Source organism: Nematostella vectensis, chromosome 10, assembly GCF_932526225.1.
Source record: "Nematostella vectensis chromosome 10, jaNemVect1.1, whole genome shotgun sequence".
Taxonomy (NCBI): domain Eukaryota; kingdom Metazoa; phylum Cnidaria; class Anthozoa; order Actiniaria; family Edwardsiidae; genus Nematostella; species Nematostella vectensis.
Window position 1 is genome coordinate 3,474,348 of NC_064043.1, and position 17,948 is coordinate 3,492,295.

Consider the following 17,948-nt stretch of genomic DNA (forward strand, 5'->3'; position numbering starts at 1 on the left):
TGATCTCTGTGGTTGATGCAAAGACCCTACACACCTTTTGTTACGTCATTCGCTTCGAGTCCCACATGACATAGGCTTGAGAAGTAAGCACTTCACACAGGCAACCCGCGCCAACTACAAGTGATGCTCGAGTGAAGGGAATCTTTAGTGTAACTGTGAAAAAAAAACAACAATACATATATGATCAAATATCAAAATAAATAAAATGGCACATATGTAACAACGAGAACTAAGTCAAGAAGACGCCAGCCCCTTTTTTGTAAGCGAGCCCAAAAACGGACGCAGGGTAGGGGGGAAAGAAGACCCTGCGTCCGTTTTTGCGCTCGCCCCCAGGAACCACGCGGCTTACAATACAAGACGGCGCCCGATCACCGAGCGGAGAGGGTTTTCCGCAATAATAACACCGAGTACCGCCTGCAAGCAGGCTATAAAAATAAGAGAATAATACGTCCGTGTTGCGCGCGCGGTCCCAGGTCACCAAAGGCCATCGGTTCATAACATGATAGGGGGAGAAACGCTGAAACAAGGTTGGGCGATTCTCCCCGTGGCGAGCAGAGCAATTCACTTATGTAATCAAACTGAGGTAAAAAGCTTGACACAGCGGCAACTGCTTTGAGGTTTCACTCCCTTTCGGTGAAGTAGGAACACTATATACGCCATAACAATTGGCAAAAGATTACAATCGACAAAACTTGTTTTACCTCCAAGCGCTACTGTGGTTGATGCAAAAACAAGTAGCCTGGTCAGCAGAAGCCCTGTCTGCACACTGGGGCCCCCCCAAACCACCACAGGGACGAACAATAGCTTGCCAAAACTAGATAACAGAACCGTCCTTACAATGTCTCTACAAAAAAGAGAATAAAGAGATCAATTCAATAATTACGTGATGATGAGTTTGAAAGGAAGTGTAATAAAACAGCAAGAGTGAGCCATAAGGGAAGTACAACAAAAAAAGAGGAAGGGCAAAAAGGGCAAGAAAAGTCGAAAGTAAGGGGGTACAGGTAAGGAGAGGGGTGGAGGTGAGGACGGGGGTGAAGATAAGGGGGGTGAAGGTAAGGAGGGAGTGAAGGTAAGGAGGGGGGTGAAGGTAAGGAGGGGGGCGAAGGTAATGAGGGGGTGAAGGTAAGGAGGGGGTGAAGGTAAAGAGGGAGTGAAGGTAAGGAGGGGGTGAAGGTAAAGAGGGAGTGAAGGTAAGGAGGGAGTGAAGGTAAGGAGGGAGTGAAGGTAAGGAGGGGGTGAAGGTAAGGAGGGGGTGAAGGTAAGGAGGGGGTGAGGGTAAGGAGGGGGGTGAAGGTAAGGAGGGAGTGAAGGTAAGGAGGGAGTGAAGGTAAGGAGGGGGTGAAGGTAAGGAGGGGGTGAAGGTAAGGAGGGGGTGAAGGTAAGGAGGGAGTGAAGGTAAGGAGGGGGGTGAAGGTAATGAGGGGGTGAAGGTAAGGAGGGGGTGAAGGTAAGGAGGGAGTGAAGGTAAGGAGGGGGTGGAGGTAAGGAGGGGGTGAAGGTAAGGAGGGGGTGAAGGTAAGGAGGGGGTGAAGGTAAGGAGGGAGTGAAGGTAAGGAGGGGGGTGAAGGTAAGGAGGGAGTGAAGGTAAGGAGGGGGGTGAAGGTAAGGAAGGGGTGAAGGTAAGGAGGAGGGTGAAGGTAAGGAGGGGGGTGAAGGTAAGGTGGGGGTGAAGGTAAGGAGGGGGGTGAAGGTAAGGAGGGGGGTGAAGGTAAGGAGGGGGGTGAAGGTAATGAGGCGGTGAAGGTAAGGAGGGGGTGAAGGTAAGGAGGGAGTGAAGGTAAGGAGGGGTGGAGGTAAGGAGGGGGTGAAGGTAAGGAGGGGGTGAAGGTAAGGAGGGGGGTGAAGGTAAGGAGGGGGGTGAAGGTAAGGAGGAGGGTGAAGGTAAGGAGGGGGGTGAAGGTAAGGAAGGGGTGAAGGTAAGGAGGAGGGTGAAGGTAAGGAGGGGGGTGAAGGTAAGGTGAGGGTGAAGGTAAGGAGGGGGGTGAGGGTAAGGAGGGGGGTGAAGGTAAGGTGGGGGTGAAGGTAAGGAGGGGGGTGAGGGTAAGGAGGGGGGTGAAGGTAAGGAGGGGGGTGAAGGTAAGGAGGGGGGTGAAGGTAAGGAGGAGGGTGAAGGTAAGGAGGAGGGTGAAGGTAAGGAGGGGGGTGAAGGTAAGGAAGGGGTGAAGGTAAGGAGGAGGGTGAAGGTAAGGAGGGGGGTGAAGGTAAGGTGAGGGTGAGGGTAAGGAGGGGGTGAAGGTAAGGAGGGGGGTGAAGGTAAGGAGGGGGATGAAGGTAAGGAGGAGGTGAAGGTAAGGAGGGGAGTGAAGGTAAGGAGGAGGGTGAAGGTAAGGAGGGGGATGAAGGTAAGGAGGAGGTGAAGGTAAAGAGGAGGATGAAGGTAAGGAGGGAGTGAAGGTAAGGAGGGGGGTAAAGGTAAGGAGGGAGTGAAGGTAAGGAGGGGGGTGAAGGTAAGGAAGGGGTGAAGGTAAGGAGGAGGGTGAAGGTAAGGAGGGGGGTGAAGGTAAGGTGGGGGTGAAGGTAAGGAGGGGGGTGAGGGTAAGGAGGGGGGTGAAGGTAAGGTGGGGGTGAAGGTAAGGAGGGGGGTGAGGGTAAGGAGGGGGGTGAAGGTAAGGAGGGGGGTGAAGGTAAGGAGGGGGTGAAGGTAAGGAGGGGGGTGAAGGTAAGGAGGGGGGTGAAGGTAAGGAGGGGGGTGAGGGTAAGGAGGGGGGTGAAGGTAAGGTGGGGGTGAAGGTAAGGAGGGGGGTGAGGGTAAGGAGGGGGGTGAAGGTAAGGAGGGGGGTGAAGGTAAGGAGGGGGATGAAGGTAAGGAGGAGGTGAAGGTAAGGAGGGGAGTGAAGGTAAGGAGGAGGGTGAAGGTAAGGAGGGGGATGAAGGTAAGGAGGGGGATGAAGGTAAGGAGGGGGTGAAGGTAAGGAGGAGGGTGAAGGTAAGGAGGAGGGTGAAGGTAAGAAGAGGAGTGAAGGTAAGGAGGAGGGTGAAGGTAAGAAGAGGAGTGAAGGTAAGGAGGGGGATGAAGGTAAGGAGAGGAGTGGAGGTAAGGAGGAGGGTGAAGGTAAGAAGAGGAGTGAAGGTAAGGAGGAGGGTGAAGGTAAGGAGGAGGGTGAAGGTAAGGAGGAGGGTGAAGGTAAGAAGAGGAGTGAAGGTAAGGAGGAGGGTGAAGGTAAGAAGAGGAGTGAAGGTAAGGAGGGGGATGAAGGTAAGGAGAGGAGTGGAGGTAAGGAGGAGGGTGAAGGTAAGAAGAGGAGTGAAGGTAAGGAGGGGGATGAAGGTAAGGAGAGGAGTGAAGGTAAGGAGAGGAGTGAAGGTAAGGAGGGGGGTGAAGGTAAGAAGGGGGGTGAAGGTAAGGAGGGGGGTGAAGGTAAGGAGGGAGGTGAAGGTAAGGAGGGGGTGAAGGTAATGAGGGGGGTGAAGGTAAGGTGGGGGTGAAGGTAAGGAGGGGGTGAGGGTAAGGAGGGGGTGAAGGTAAGGAGGGGGGTGAAGGTAAGGAGGGGGATGAAGGTAAGGAGGAGGTGAAGGTAAGGAGGGGAGTGAAGGTAAGGAGGAGGGTGAAGGTAAGGAGGGGGATGAAGGTAAGGAGGGGGATGAAGGTAAGGAGGAGGTGAAGGTAAGGAGGGGGATGAAGGTAAGGAGGGAGTGAAGGTAAGGAGGGGGGTGAAGGGAAGGAGGGAGTGAAGGTAAGGAGGGGGGTGAAGGTAAGGAAGGGGTGAAGGTAAGGAGGAGGGTGAAGGTAAGGAGGGGGGTGAAGGTAAGGTGGGGGTGAAGGTAAGGAGGGGGGTGAGGGTAAGGAGGGGGGTGAAGGTAAGGTGGGGGTGAAGGTAAGGAGGGGGGTGAGGGTAAGGAGGGGGGTGAAGGTAAGGAGGGGGGTGAAGGTAAGGAGGGGGTGAAGGTAAGGAGGGGGGTGAAGGTAAGGAGGGGGGTGAAGGTAAGGAGGGGGGTGAGGGTAAGGAGGGGGGTGAAGGTAAGGTGGGGGTGAAGGTAAGGAGGGGGGGTGAGGGTAAGGAGGGGGGTGAAGGTAAGGAGGGGGGTGAAGGTAAGGAGGGGAGTGAAGGTAAGGAGGAGGGTGAAGGTAAGGAGGGGGATGAAGGTAAGGAGGGGGATGAAGGTAAGGAGGAGGTGAAGGTAAGGAGGGGGATGAAGGTAAGGAGGGGGTGAAGGTAAGGAGGAGGGTGAAGGTAAGGAGGAGGGTGAAGGTAAGAAGAGGAGTGAAGGTAAGGAGGAGGGTGAAGGTAAGAAGAGGAGTGAAGGTAAGGAGGGGGATGAAGGTAAGGAGAGGAGTGAAGGTAAGGAGGAGGGTGAAGGTAAGAAGAGGAGTGAAGGTAAGGAGGGGGATGAAGGTAAGGAGAGGAGTGAAGGTAAGGAGAGGAGTGAAGGTAAGGAGGGGGGTGAAGGTAAGAAGAGGGGTGAAGGTAAGGAGGGGGGTGAAGGTAAGGAGGGGGGTGAAGGTAAGGAGGGGGTGAAGGTAATGAGGGGGGTGAAGGTAAGGAGGGGGGTGAAGGTAAGGAGGGGGGTGAAGGTAAGGAGGGGGGTGAAGGTAAGGTGAGGGTGAAGGTAAGGAGGGGGGTGAGGGTAAGGAGGGGGGTGAAGGTAAGGTGGGGGTGAAGGTAAGGAGGGGGGTGAGGGTAAGGAGGGGGGTGAAGGTAAGGAGGGGGGTGAAGGTAAGGAGGGGGGTGAAGGTAAGGAGGAGGGTGAAGGTAAGGAGGAGGGTGAAGGTAAGGAGGGGGGTGAAGGTAAGGAAGGAGGTGAAGGTAAGGAGGAGGGTGAAGGTAAGGAGGGGGGTGAAGGTAAGGTGAGGGTGAGGGTAAGGAGGGGGTGAAGGTAAGGAGGGGGGTGAAGGTAAGGAGGGGGATGAAGGTAAGGAGGAGGTGAAGGTAAGGAGGGGAGTGAAGGTAAGGAGGAGGGTGAAGGTAAGGAGGGGGATGAAGGTAAGGAGGAGGTGAAGGTAAAGAGGAGGATGAAGGTAAGGAGGGAGTGAAGGTAAGGAGGGGGGTAAAGGTAAGGAGGGAGTGAAGGTAAGGAGGGGGGTGAAGGTAAGGAAGGGGTGAAGGTAAGGAGGAGGGTGAAGGTAAGGAGGGGGGGTGAAGGTAAGGTGGGGGTGAAGGTAAGGAGGGGGGTGAGGGTAAGGAGGGGGGTGAAGGTAAGGTGGGGGTGAAGGTAAGGAGGGGGGTGAGGGTAAGGAGGGGGGTGAAGGTAAGGAGGGGGGTGAAGGTAAGGAGGGGGTGAAGGTAAGGAGGGGGGTGAAGGTAAGGAGGGGGGTGAAGGTAAGGAGGGGGGTGAGGGTAAGGAGGGGGGTGAAGGTAAGGTGGGGGTGAAGGTAAGGAGGGGGGTGAGGGTAAGGAGGGGGGTGAAGGTAAGGAGGGGGGTGAAGGTAAGGAGGGGGATGAAGGTAAGGAGGAGGTGAAGGTAAGGAGGGGAGGTGAAGGTAAGGAGGAGGGTGAAGGTAAGGAGGGGGATGAAGGTAAGGAGGGGGATGAAGGTAAGGAGGGGGTGAAGGTAAGGAGGAGGGTGAAGGTAAGGAGGAGGGTGAAGGTAAGAAGAGGAGTGAAGGTAAGGAGGAGGGTGAAGGTAAGAAGAGGAGTGAAGGTAAGGAGGGGGATGAAGGTAAGGAGAGGAGTGGAGGTAAGGAGGAGGGTGAAGGTAAGAAGAGGAGTGAAGGTAAGGAGGAGGGTGAAGGTAAGGAGGAGGGTGAAGGTAAGGAGGAGGGTGAAGGTAAGAAGAGGAGTGAAGGTAAGGAGGAGGGTGAAGGTAAGAAGAGGAGTGAAGGTAAGGAGGGGGATGAAGGTAAGGAGAGGAGTGGAGGTAAGGAGGAGGGTGAAGGTAAGAAGAGGAGTGAAGGTAAGGAGGGGGATGAAGGTAAGGAGAGGAGTGAAGGTAAGGAGAGGAGTGAAGGTAAGGAGGGGGGTGAAGGTAAGAAGGGGGGTGAAGGTAAGGAGGGGGGTGAAGGTAAGGAGGGAGGTGAAGGTAAGGAGGGGGTGAAGGTAATGAGGGGGGTGAAGGTAAGGTGGGGGTGAAGGTAAGGAGGGGGTGAGGGTAAGGAGGGGGTGAAGGTAAGGAGGGGGGTGAAGGTAAGGAGGGGGATGAAGGTAAGGAGGAGGTGAAGGTAAGGAGGGGAGTGAAGGTAAGGAGGAGGGTGAAGGTAAGGAGGGGGATGAAGGTAAGGAGGGGGATGAAGGTAAGGAGGAGGTGAAGGTAAGGAGGGGGATGAAGGTAAGGAGGGAGTGAAGGTAAGGAGGGGGGTGAAGGGAAGGAGGGAGTGAAGGTAAGGAGGGGGGTGAAGGTAAGGAAGGGGTGAAGGTAAGGAGGAGGGTGAAGGTAAGGAGGGGGGTGAAGGTAAGGTGGGGGTGAAGGTAAGGAGGGGGGTGAGGGTAAGGAGGGGGGTGAAGGTAAGGTGGGGGTGAAGGTAAGGAGGGGGGTGAGGGTAAGGAGGGGGGGTGAAGGTAAGGAGGGGGGTGAAGGTAAGGAGGGGGTGAAGGTAAGGAGGGGGGTGAAGGTAAGGAGGGGGGTGAAGGTAAGGAGGGGGGTGAGGGTAAGGAGGGGGGTGAAGGTAAGGTGGGGGTGAAGGTAAGGAGGGGGGGTGAGGGTAAGGAGGGGGGTGAAGGTAAGGAGGGGGGTGAAGGTAAGGAGGGGAGTGAAGGTAAGGAGGAGGGTGAAGGTAAGGAGGGGGATGAAGGTAAGGAGGGGGATGAAGGTAAGGAGGAGGTGAAGGTAAGGAGGGGGATGAAGGTAAGGAGGGGGTGAAGGTAAGGAGGAGGGTGAAGGTAAGGAGGAGGGTGAAGGTAAGAAGAGGAGTGAAGGTAAGGAGGAGGGTGAAGGTAAGAAGAGGAGTGAAGGTAAGGAGGGGGATGAAGGTAAGGAGAGGAGTGAAGGTAAGGAGGAGGGTGAAGGTAAGAAGAGGAGTGAAGGTAAGGAGGGGGATGAAGGTAAGGAGAGGAGTGAAGGTAAGGAGAGGAGTGAAGGTAAGGAGGGGGGTGAAGGTAAGAAGAGGGGTGAAGGTAAGGAGGGGGGTGAAGGTAAGGAGGGGGGTGAAGGTAAGGAGGGGGTGAAGGTAATGAGGGGGGTGAAGGTAAGGAGGGGGGTGAAGGTAATAAGGGTGAGGGTAAGGAGGGGGGTGAAGGTAATAAGGGTGAGGGTAAGGAGGGGGGTGAAGGTAAGGAGGGGGTGAGGGTAAGGAGAGGAGTGAAGGTAATGAGGGGGGTGAAGGTAAGGAAGGGGTGAAGGTAAGGAGGGGGTGAGGGTAAGGAGAGGAGTTAAGGTAAGGAGGGGGGTGAAGGTAAGGAGGGGGATGAAGGTAAGGAGGAGGTGAAGGTAAGGAGGGGGATGAAGGTAAGGAGGGAGTGAAGGTAAGGAGGGGGGTGAAGGTAAGGAGGGAGTGAAGGTAAGGAGGGGGTGAAGGTAAGGAAGGGGTGAAGGTAAGGAGGAGGGTGAAGGTAAGGAGGGGGGTGAAGGTAAGGTGGGGGTGAAGGTAAGGAGGGGGGTGAGGGTAAGGAGGGGGGTGAAGGTAAGGAGGGGGGTGAAGGTAAGGAGGGGGTGAAGGTAAGGAGGGGGTGGAGGTAAGGAGGGGGGTGAAGGTAAGGAGGGGGGTGAGGGTAAGGAGAGGAGTTAAGGTAAGGAGGGGGGTGAAGGTAAGGAGGGGGATGAAGGTAAGGAGGAGGTGAAGGTAAGGAGGGGGGTGAAGGTAAGGAGGGGGTGAGGGTAAGGAGAGGAGTTAAGGTAAGGAGGGGGGTGAAGGTAAGGAGGGGGATGAAGGTAAGGAGGAGGTGAAGGTAGGGAGGGGGATGAAGGTAAGGAGGGAGTGAAGGTAAGGAGGGGGGTGAAGGTAAGGAGGGAGTGAAGGTAAGGAGGGGGTGAAGGTAAGGAAGGGGTGAAGGTAAGGAGGAGGGTGAAGGTAAGGAGGGGGGTGAAGGTAAGGTGGGGGTGAAGGTAAGGAGGGGGGTGAGGGTAAGGAGGGGGATGAAGGTAAGGAGGGGGGTGAAGGTAAGGAGGGGGTGAAGGTAAGGAGGGGGTGGAGGTAAGGAGGGGGGTGAAGGTAAGGAGGGTGGTGAGGGTAAAGAGGGGGGTGAAGGTAAGGTGGGGGTGAAGGTAAGGAGGGGGGTGAGGGTAAGGAGGGGGGTGAAGGTAAGGAGGGGGGTGAAGGTAAGGAGGGGGATGAAGGTAAGGAGGAGGTGAAGGTAAGGAGGGGAGTGAAGGTAAGGAGGAGGGTGAAGGTAAGGAGGGGGATGAAGGTAAGGAGGGGGATGAAGGTAAGGAGGAGGTGAAGGTAAGGAGGGGGATGAAGGTAAGGAGGGGGTGAAGGTAAGGAGGAGGGTGAAGGTAAGGAGGAGGGTGAAGGTAAGAAGAGGAGTGAAGGTAAGGAGGAGGGTGAAGGTAAGAAGAGGAGTGAAGGTAAGGAGGGGGATGAAGGTAAGGAGAGGAGTGAAGGTAAGGAGGAGGGTGAAGGTAAGAAGAGGAGTGAAGGTAAGGAGGGGGATGAAGGTAAGGAGAGGAGTGAAGGTAAGGAGAGGAGTGAAGGTAAGGAGGGGGGTGAAGGTAAGAAGGGGGTGAAGGTAATGAGGGGGGTGAAGGTAAGGAGGGGGGTGAAGGTAATAAGGGTGAGGGTAAGGAGGGGGGGTGAAGGTAATAAGGGTGAGGGTAAGGAGGGGGGTGAAGGTAAGGAGGGGGTGAGGGTAAGGAGAGGAGTGAAGGTAATGAGGGGGGTGAAGGTAAGGAAGGGGTGAAGGTAAGGAGGGGGTGAGGGTAAGGAGAGGAGTTAAGGTAAGGAGGAGGGTGAAGGTAAGGAGGGGGATGAAGGTAAGGAGGAGGTGAAGGTAAGGAGGGGGGTGAAGGTAATGAGGGGGATGAAGGTAAGGAAGGGGTGAAGGTAAGGAGGGGGGTGAAGGTAAGGAGGGGAGTGAAGGTAATGAGGGGGGTGAAGGTAAGGAAGGGGTGAAGGTAAGGAGGGGAGTGTAGGTAAGGAGAGAAGTGAAGGTAATGAGGGGGGTGAAGGTAAGGAAGGGGTGAAGGTAAGGAGGGGAGTGTAGGTAAGGAGAGGAGTGAAGGTAAGGAGGGGGGTGAAGGTAAGAAGGGGGTGGGGGTGAAGGAAAGAAAGGTTGAATTAGGGTAATGGTGAACTGGGAAAAATATCAATCCATTATACCTGAATGAAGTCACTTGGTGATTTGACTTTGAAAGGCTCAGCAAAAATTTGATGGAAAGAAATACTCCCAGGAAAAATGCAATCAATTCTGAAAAAAAGGTTTTAAAGACGTCAACTATAAAAGGTAAAATCAATAAAAACCATGGTGATTCTTGAATAAGAATCTGATGCACAAATTATGTACACAGTGCAGCAATGTTATGCATACTAATATGTTAAGCTTTGTCCATAGTAGTCAGGCCTGTACCCAGGATTTTTCCTGGGGGGGTGCGAAATCCAAAAAAGTTGGCCTAATTTTTCCGGGGGGAGGGAAGTGAGTTCTCTGATAAAAATCGGACCACCCCCACCAAAAATAGGGATTTTTTTATGCCTTTGCAGTATCTCAATGGGACGTTTATTGTCGGATTTGGCTACATACCAGAGTGATCTAGCTTATGATTTTGAGTTTTGTCTACAAATAGCACTTCTATTGAATTATAAAATTAGACCTTTGGCCGTTGTGTGTGTGTGTGTTGGGGGGGGTGCACCCCCTGCACCCATCATGACCTATACTAATATTTAATCAAAGTATTGTTTGTTATCCAGGCTAATGGTAGCCTCCCTCGCAAGCATTTTTAGGCAGGCGTTGCTCGCTCCCCCTCCACAAAGGGAGTTTGTGGTGAGATAGCGAGCAACGCCTGGCTAAAAACGCCTGTGAAGTGCTAGGCTAATGGCTGCAAATCTTTCTATCTACCTATTTAAAGGACTGCTGGAATATGGGGTAGGTGGGTACAGAAGTGGGTACCTACCTACACAGGACAGAAACATCATCCAGTAGAATTTCAGTTCCAGTACAGTATGGTCATGGTGTGAAGCAGAGTCCCCAATCTGGTTTGTTCTACACCATTTGGTATCTGATACAATAGTCAAGGAATGCTACTCTATCGTTTAACCTTTTTATGGAGAACCAGAAAAATCGGATTGGGTGTTTTCTCCCGGCTGTTATGAACACAAGCAATTTATCAGAAAAATTAAAACGATCTGTTTTGCTGTTTTTTTTTTGCCTGAGATTGCACCTATTATAACAGTTTGTGAATGTTCTATTTCCTTGGCTAAAGATGCAGCGCCTAAGCAAGCCTCAAAATATTAGGGGGGACATGATACCGAAGTAACACATACACATACATACACATACACATCACATACATACACATCACATACATACATACACATACATACACATCACATACATACATACATACACACACATACACATCACATACATACATACATACACACACATACACATATAGAAAATATTTGGGGCACAGCCACTCCCCTACTGGTGATGTCCTTATAATTTTGGAAAATATTGGAAGGGGGGGGCACGTGCCCCCCTACACCACCCCCTGCTGTGGCGCTAAGATGGTAGTCGCATATCACCAGTAGCAAACTAAGAAGGTTCTTACAGTTTAAGGATATTGCTCCTCTCTGGATACAGTTTAAGGATATCGCTCCTCATTGGATACAGTTTAAGAATATCGCTCCTCATTGAATACAGTTTAAGGATATCGCTCCTTATTGGATACAGTTTAAGGATATCGCTCCTCATTGGATACAGTTTAAGAACATCGCTTCTCATTGGGTACAGTTTAAGAATATCGCTCCTCATTGGATACAGTTTAAGGATTTTGCTCCTCATTGGATACAGTTTAAGAATATCGCTCCTTATTGGATACAGTTTAAGAATATTGCTCCTCATTGGAAACAGTTTAAGGATATCGCTCCTCATTGGATACAGTTTAAGAATATCGTTCCTCATTGGATACAGTTTAAGGATATCGCTCCTTATTGGATACAGTTTAAGGATATCGCTCCTCATTGGATACAGTTTAAGAATATCGCTCCTCATTGGATACAGTTTAAGAATATCGCTCCTCATTGGATACAGTTTAAGAATATTGCTCCTCATTGGATACAGTTTAAGGGGGTCGCTCCTCATTGGATACAGTTTAAGAATTTCGCTCCTCATTGGATATAGTTTAAGGATATCGCTCCTCATTGGATACAGTTTAAGGATATTGCTCCTCATTGGGTACAGTTTAAGGATATCGCTCCTTATTGGATACAGTTTAAGGATATCGCTCCTTATTGGATACCGTTTAAGGATATCGCTCCTCATTGGATACAGTTTAAGGGGGTCGCTCCTCATTGGATACAGTTTAAGAATTTCGCTCCTCATTGGATACAGTATAAGAATATCGCTCCTCATTGGATATAGTTTAAGGATATCGCTCCTCATTGGATACAGTTTAAGAATATTGCTCCTCATTGGATACAGTTTAAGGGGGTCGCTCCTCATTGGATACAGTTTAAGAATTTCGCTCCTCATTGGATATAGTTTAAGGATATCGCTCCTCATTGGATACAGTTTAAGAATATTGCTACTCATTGGATACAGTTTAAGAATATTGCTCCTAATTGGATACAGTTTAAGGATATCGCTCCTCATTGGATACAGTTTAAGGATATCGCTCCTTATTGGATACCGTTTAATGATATCGCTCCTCATTGGATACAGTTTAAGGGGGTCGCTCCTCATTGGATACAGTTTAAGAATTTCGCTCCTCATTGGATACAGTATTAGAATATCGCTCCTCATTGGATATAGTTTAAGGATATCGCTCCTCATTGGATACAGTATAAGAATATCGCTCCTCATTGGATACAGTTTAAGAATATCGCTCCTCATTGGATACAGTTTAAGAATATCGCTCCTCATTGGATACAGTTTAAGGATATCGCTCCTCATTGGATACAGTTTAAGAATATTGCTCCTCATTGGATACAGTTTAAGAATATTGCTCCTTATTGGATACAGTTTAAGAATATCGCTCCTCATTGGATACAGTTTAAGAATATCGCTCCTCATTGGATACAGTTTAAGAATATTGCTCCTCATTGGATACAGTTTATGGATATCGCTCCTCATTGGATACAGTTTCAGAATATTGCTCCTTATTGGATACAGTTTAAGAATATCGCTCCTCATTGGATACAGTTCGAGGTGAGCAGATTGAGGTGATTAATTTTAAGGAGGTCGCTTCCCATATGTGTGCAACTCAAGCAGGTCGCATGGCTACATGGCTACAAGGCCCTCGCAACTGATTGGCTAGAAAGTCACATTTAATTGACACCTGACTGTTCGCTGTCTACGTCAGGCGTCTCAGCTTGCTTAGCTTGCTGGATAAGACCATCATATCAAGCAGTCTCGAGTACTTAGTCACTTAAATGCCCAAAAAGGTTTTAGCTGCTTGTTTAAAACTTTTATTCTTTGCACAATAAACGATTGGATTTATAAACGAGATAACCAATGCAACGTTCACTGCAATTGGTCCAAACATCATAAATCGTTCCTTGAAAAGATTCGATAGAATTATCAAAACATATGTGAACAGCCTCAAAGTTGTCAGAATAGTAAACAGGCTACCAACTGATCTGAACTTAAGCTGTTCTCTCGGTAACCCTGTGGCGATATGATCAGCCATAATCTTCCTTTGGTGCCGCCTGCTAATACTCATCATAACACAGAAGCAGTAGATTGTCGTGGACACACTCACAGCAGGAACAATGACGAGGCCATATAAATTGTATGGTGAAAGTGCATCAATGGAACTTGCAATGTTTAGAATTATAGGAACCAAACATGCCCCAGTTAGAGCCACTGCCAGGCGCTTGGACGTGACTATCACCCTGTGTCTCAACGTGTACTTCAACGAGATGTACCGCTCAATATTGATAATCGTCACTATCATCAACGATACAAGAGTGTTCGTTCGCCCGATAAACATGTTCGCGTCCTCAAGCTGACAATATGGTTCTATTCCTCGAAGAAAAAGAATCTCTTGAGTCACCTTTAAAGGCTGAGCCAAAAGCCCATTGATGGCGTCACTGCAAGCCATAGAGCCTAAGATCAAGTTAGAGTTGGTGCGCAACGTCCTGAATTTGTAAAGCAAGACCAGAACAAAGGCGTTGAGAAGAAAAGTAAAGGGAGCGAAGGCTGCGTTGAGTATAAGGTTTTGCAAACAGATAGCGAGAGTCTCGGTAGGTCCAAGCAACTGTCGCCATGAAAACTGTTGCCTAAAAAGACAACGCGGACCCGTTAAAGTCGAGTTATTCATCATTCATAAGAACATGACCATTGAGCTAAATGTGCTATACAAATTATGTTATTTTCAAATAGCAAATAGTTCAAAGCACAACAGTTCAAAGTCATCTTGCTCATTAAACGTACAGCGCCTCACAATACATGAAGTCCACCAAAAACTTTCCAAACCGGACAAGCATTTTGGATGAGATAGCGGTAAATCAATTCCTCATCGAACGGCCGTCGATAAACTGTCACCTCATTTCAGCAACGAGTTGTTTAAGCGGCAATCTACGAAAGCGCCGACTGAAGCCACGGGAGAAAATAGTCCAAGTGATTCATATACACAACGCTGCGCACCTGGCACTTTTTGATGGAATTACCATCAAATAACCATAAAACGCTCGTTTTATGTGGCGGGCTTTGTTAGGCATATGAAATAACAGCACTGCTAATTGACTTCCATGTCTGGCGCAGGCTTGGGCTTCGTTTAAAGAGCGGTTGATATCTCAACTGCTAATTCCAATTTCTTATAAACCTAGTTTAACCCTGCAACAGCGAGCGATTGGTAAAAACCTATTTAAGCTATTTCGTCGGGCAGTAGATGAGAGGATCCTCTCAAATACAGAAGAGAGAGAAATTATTGAGTTTTCCAATTTTAATAAATATCCTTAAATTGACTATCTAACATTTGTTTTTGTACAATACTGGCCCCTTCGACAGAATGTGTCGTAGGCATCGGACTTAGCAAACGATGTGAATTCGGCAACGGATCCTTGAAGTTAGACTAGTTTCAAGGTCAGTTTTTAGCCGACCTTTTGTGTGCTACTATTTGGCGTATTGGTTAGAGTTAGATAGATAGAGTTTTATTTAGGGTAACACTAAATATCTACACAGATACTTCACACGTGCCCTTAAGGAAAAAAAATGATAAATAAATAAAATTATATTTATAGGTAGGGAAAAAAAATGATAAATAAATAAAATTATATTTATAGGTAGACTGGAAAAAAATATTATTTATGTACATGAATATCCTAATTACAATGCCAATTTTAGGGCATTTTTTTAGGGCTATAGCAAAGAAGCCTGGCACTCCTTGTCTGTCGTGGAAGCGGGTTCCAGAGTTTTGCACCGCTGTACGCAAATGTTCTCTTTCCATATTTATGTGTTATCCTCGGAAGCACGAGATCATTCTTTTCTTGGCGAGAATTCGGAAAATTAGGAAATTAGGTGAACGTCGGCTAATTTCTTGAATTTTGCCTTTAGGTGGTTGCTGGGAATTGACAATAAAAATCTGGCGCGCATATTTTGAGATTTTTATTCAAAAGTAAAATTATTGCCTCTTTTTCTATGAATCTTCTCAGTTTGACTTCAAAATCGACATCTGATAAATGTCTTTCACAGTTGATTGAAGATGAGTTGTTTTAGCCAAAAACAATTGTAGTCAGTAAAATGTTAATTTCTTAATAAACCTTTCGCATAAAATACGCTTATTGGTATTTCTTCTACTCTAAGCTCAATTGAAATCGAGTGGGTGATGATTGTATTGTGCCGTATTTTTCTACTTTGTCCCTGAGTAGCAATACGCACGGCCGTGCTTGGAAGCAATCCATAATAACCAGACGAATATCGTCATATGTGCTTCAGCGTTTTTAAAATTATTAACAATAAGCAAAACCGTCAACGGAAAAAAAGTATAATTGATCGGCTCAAAGAGCCTGACTACAAAATGTACGGCTGGGAAAAAAGGGAGTAAATAAAGCATTAGGATAGAATTACCACAAGTCCAAATAGTTAAAATTCTCGTTTAAAATCTCCTACGCGAAGAATGTGTTATCTAAAGCGTTTTTCGGATTAGCCATAACAAGACAAGGCAACTGTCATCATTGTGGCGTCGTTAGTCACAAGTGTTTTTCTTTTTCTCGTTGTCATAAATTTCTCAGCTCTCGATCCATCAAGGGTTGTGAGTGTGAAAAACACTTGGAATTAATCAATAAAATGGAACCTACTAAAAGAAAGATGATCTAAAAAGACTTAAAACAGCCTTTGTCAGTCACATCTTTGTTATTGATTTGATATAAAATTTGAAGGAAATTATTTGAATTATTTCAAAATAACAATAAAAAAACAAAGTTTTGTACGCTATTTTCGATTTCCCCAAATAGGATTATGGGAGTGGATTCTGTCTCACTCTTGGTAGTTTTCTAAGATGGTTTGTTTTTCGATGGAGGCTGAGACCGAGGCTCTTTAATTTTTGATGGATACAAAATTTGTTTGGCTACGAGTTCATCATTGCTTGGAGAAAAGGGTCATTATGAGACATTTCTGACTTATAGAGTTTCTAAAAAAAATGTAACAGGATGTGATGGCTGAATAGAAAACAGAGGAGCAAACAGAACCAATGGCATCGAGAAGGCCTCCTGGTAGCAGGACATGATCAAGTAGAATGGGATGAATAGAAAACAGAGAGGCAAACAGGACCAATGGCATCGAGAAGGCCTCCTTAGCAGGACATGATCAAGTAGAATGGGATGAATAGAAAACAGAGAAGCAAACAGGACCAATGGCATCGAGAATGCCTCCTTAGCAGGACATGATCAAGTAGAATGGGCTGAATAGAAAACAGAGAAGCAAACAGAACCAATGGCATCGAGAAGGCCTCCTTAGCAGGACATGATCAAGTAGAATGGGATGAATAGAAAACAGAGAAGCAAACAGGACCAATGGCATCGAGAATGCCTCCTTAGCAGGACATGATCAAGTAGAATGGGCTGAATAGAAAACAGAGAAGCAAACAGAGCCAATGGCATCGAGAAGGCCTCCTTAGCAGGACATGATCAAGTAAAATGGGATGAATTGAAAACAGAGAGGCAAACAGAACCAATGGCATCGAAAATGCAGTAAAAGGGTCTATAAGTCACTTTTCACAGAATGAATTGTTTTGTTTTCTTGTAAAAAGTAAAAAATTCTAAATAAAACAACATTTTAGAGAAGCAATTTGCAATTGGCCTTTTTTACTACGAGGCTGTAAATGTACAGCAGGGGCGGATACAAGGGGGTTGGATTGAGTAGATATCCACCCCACTTTTAACTAAAAGATCTGAGATTTATGTGAATTACCAAGAACCACTTGATCAGTTATAAGCTGTCTATCCAGCCATTATCCAGCACCCATTTTGAAATCCTGGATCCGCCCATGAAATGAATATTGAAAAAAAAATTGTGATTTACACTATCAAAGGCACTAGGGAAATGTGTAGAAATATGAAAGTGCAGCAAAACAACATAAAAACTTTTCTAATTTGTTAAATAAAATCCTAGTTTTTTCTTCAAAATATCAATTTACCCATTAGGTACTAACAAATCTTGGTGAACAAGAGAAAAATGCATCATTTTTTCTTTTTTTTATTTGTATTTAACAAAAGGATACAGGCATTGCTAAGAAGATACAGCATACAAAGCTGCCAATGGATCTGAAATTCAAATGAACAAAGTAGTTAAGTCTCAAGTCTGTATACTGTAAAAGCACTTTTTCAATCTTTTATCATAGGTGTTTTGTTCAGATGTTAGTGTATATTTTATTTGTCTATACAATATATGGCCCCTTGTGCCCAGTTTGAATCTCTTGGAAACAGGTTACACTATATTTTATATGCTTCTTAGAGAAAGGGGGGCTTAATAGAGAGTGGAGGCGTATTTGAAAATTTTGGTTTAGAGGGTGTGCAAATATACCAATAAATCTATTTGGTCAATTCTTCTAATTGTTGTTGAAATAGATGGCTTTACTTGAATTGCCCTTGTGATGACTTAAAAGCTTCTGGAGAGCCATTCAATGTTTACAATCCAATATGTACATTACTGAATAAATTCACTGAGATAAGAAATACAGCTTCTTTCTAAACTTGTTTTTGATTGGTTGAGTAGTATGACGTCATCAACCTGCACAAGCTTTTGAACGAGAATTCTTGCAGGCACCATTATCAAAAACACAGAAACATTCCAAAAACCCTGAGAAGTAATTCTGAAAACTCGCTGAGTATGCAATATATCTACGCATATTGACATGCCTGGAGAAAAGAACATGAAGACCCCCTGAAGGTGGTCCTTAGTGTAAAGAAACAAACAACTTTTGTCTGATGATGGGCGAGTTCAATGAAAACAAAATGGAATCGTGTTTTGACAAGTTTCACAGAGAAAGCATAATTTAAGCCTGAAATAGGATATGCTTAGGAAACTAATTCAATTATTGGTTTTTGGCCTTCTGAGATGTGTCTTATAATACAAATAAAGATCTAGATAGGATTGCTTGCATTGAGAAAGTTTAGCAAAGACATATGGAACAGGAAACCAATGCATGTTTTCGCTTTGACAAAGAAAAAGATCTCTTTGCTTTGGAACTAACACCTTCAGCTGCGTAAAAATTATGAAAACGACATCATGTTCGCTAAGGATATGCTCAAGAACTGGGATTTTTGAAATGTTTTTATCATAAATTTGTTCACTTGAGTTGAAGAAGAAAGAAAAGCAAACACACGAAACGTGTTCCACAGCTAGACAATGTAGCTGAACTGTATGTTGATGAATTTGAAATCGAAGGTAAACTGTATGTTGAATTTAACATCATGAGATATTTATTAAGCTTTTGAAGAATACTGTATAAATACTTACAGTGATTACAAATATCTCAAA

At 46.9% G+C, this 17,948-nt stretch overlaps 1 protein-coding gene across 3 annotated transcripts in view; it reads right to left on the minus strand.

The window, feature by feature from the left end:
* Positions 1-17,948, minus strand: part of LOC116620692 (protein ARV1) — a 28,170-nt gene that overhangs the window by 6,246 nt on the left and 3,976 nt on the right. For all 3 annotated transcript variants that reach the window (XM_032386299.2, XM_048733673.1, XM_032386298.2), the window contains exons 3-7: positions 16,690-16,732; positions 9,919-10,023; positions 9,131-9,218; positions 702-844; positions 35-153 (exon numbers count right to left, since the gene is read on the minus strand). In XM_032386299.2, coding sequence (XP_032242190.2) covers positions 41-153; positions 702-844; positions 9,131-9,218; positions 9,919-10,023; positions 16,690-16,732 — 492 coding nt within the window. In that variant the 3' untranslated portion in view covers positions 35-40. The remainder of the gene's footprint in view (positions 1-34; positions 154-701; positions 845-9,130; positions 9,219-9,918; positions 10,024-16,689; positions 16,733-17,948) is intronic.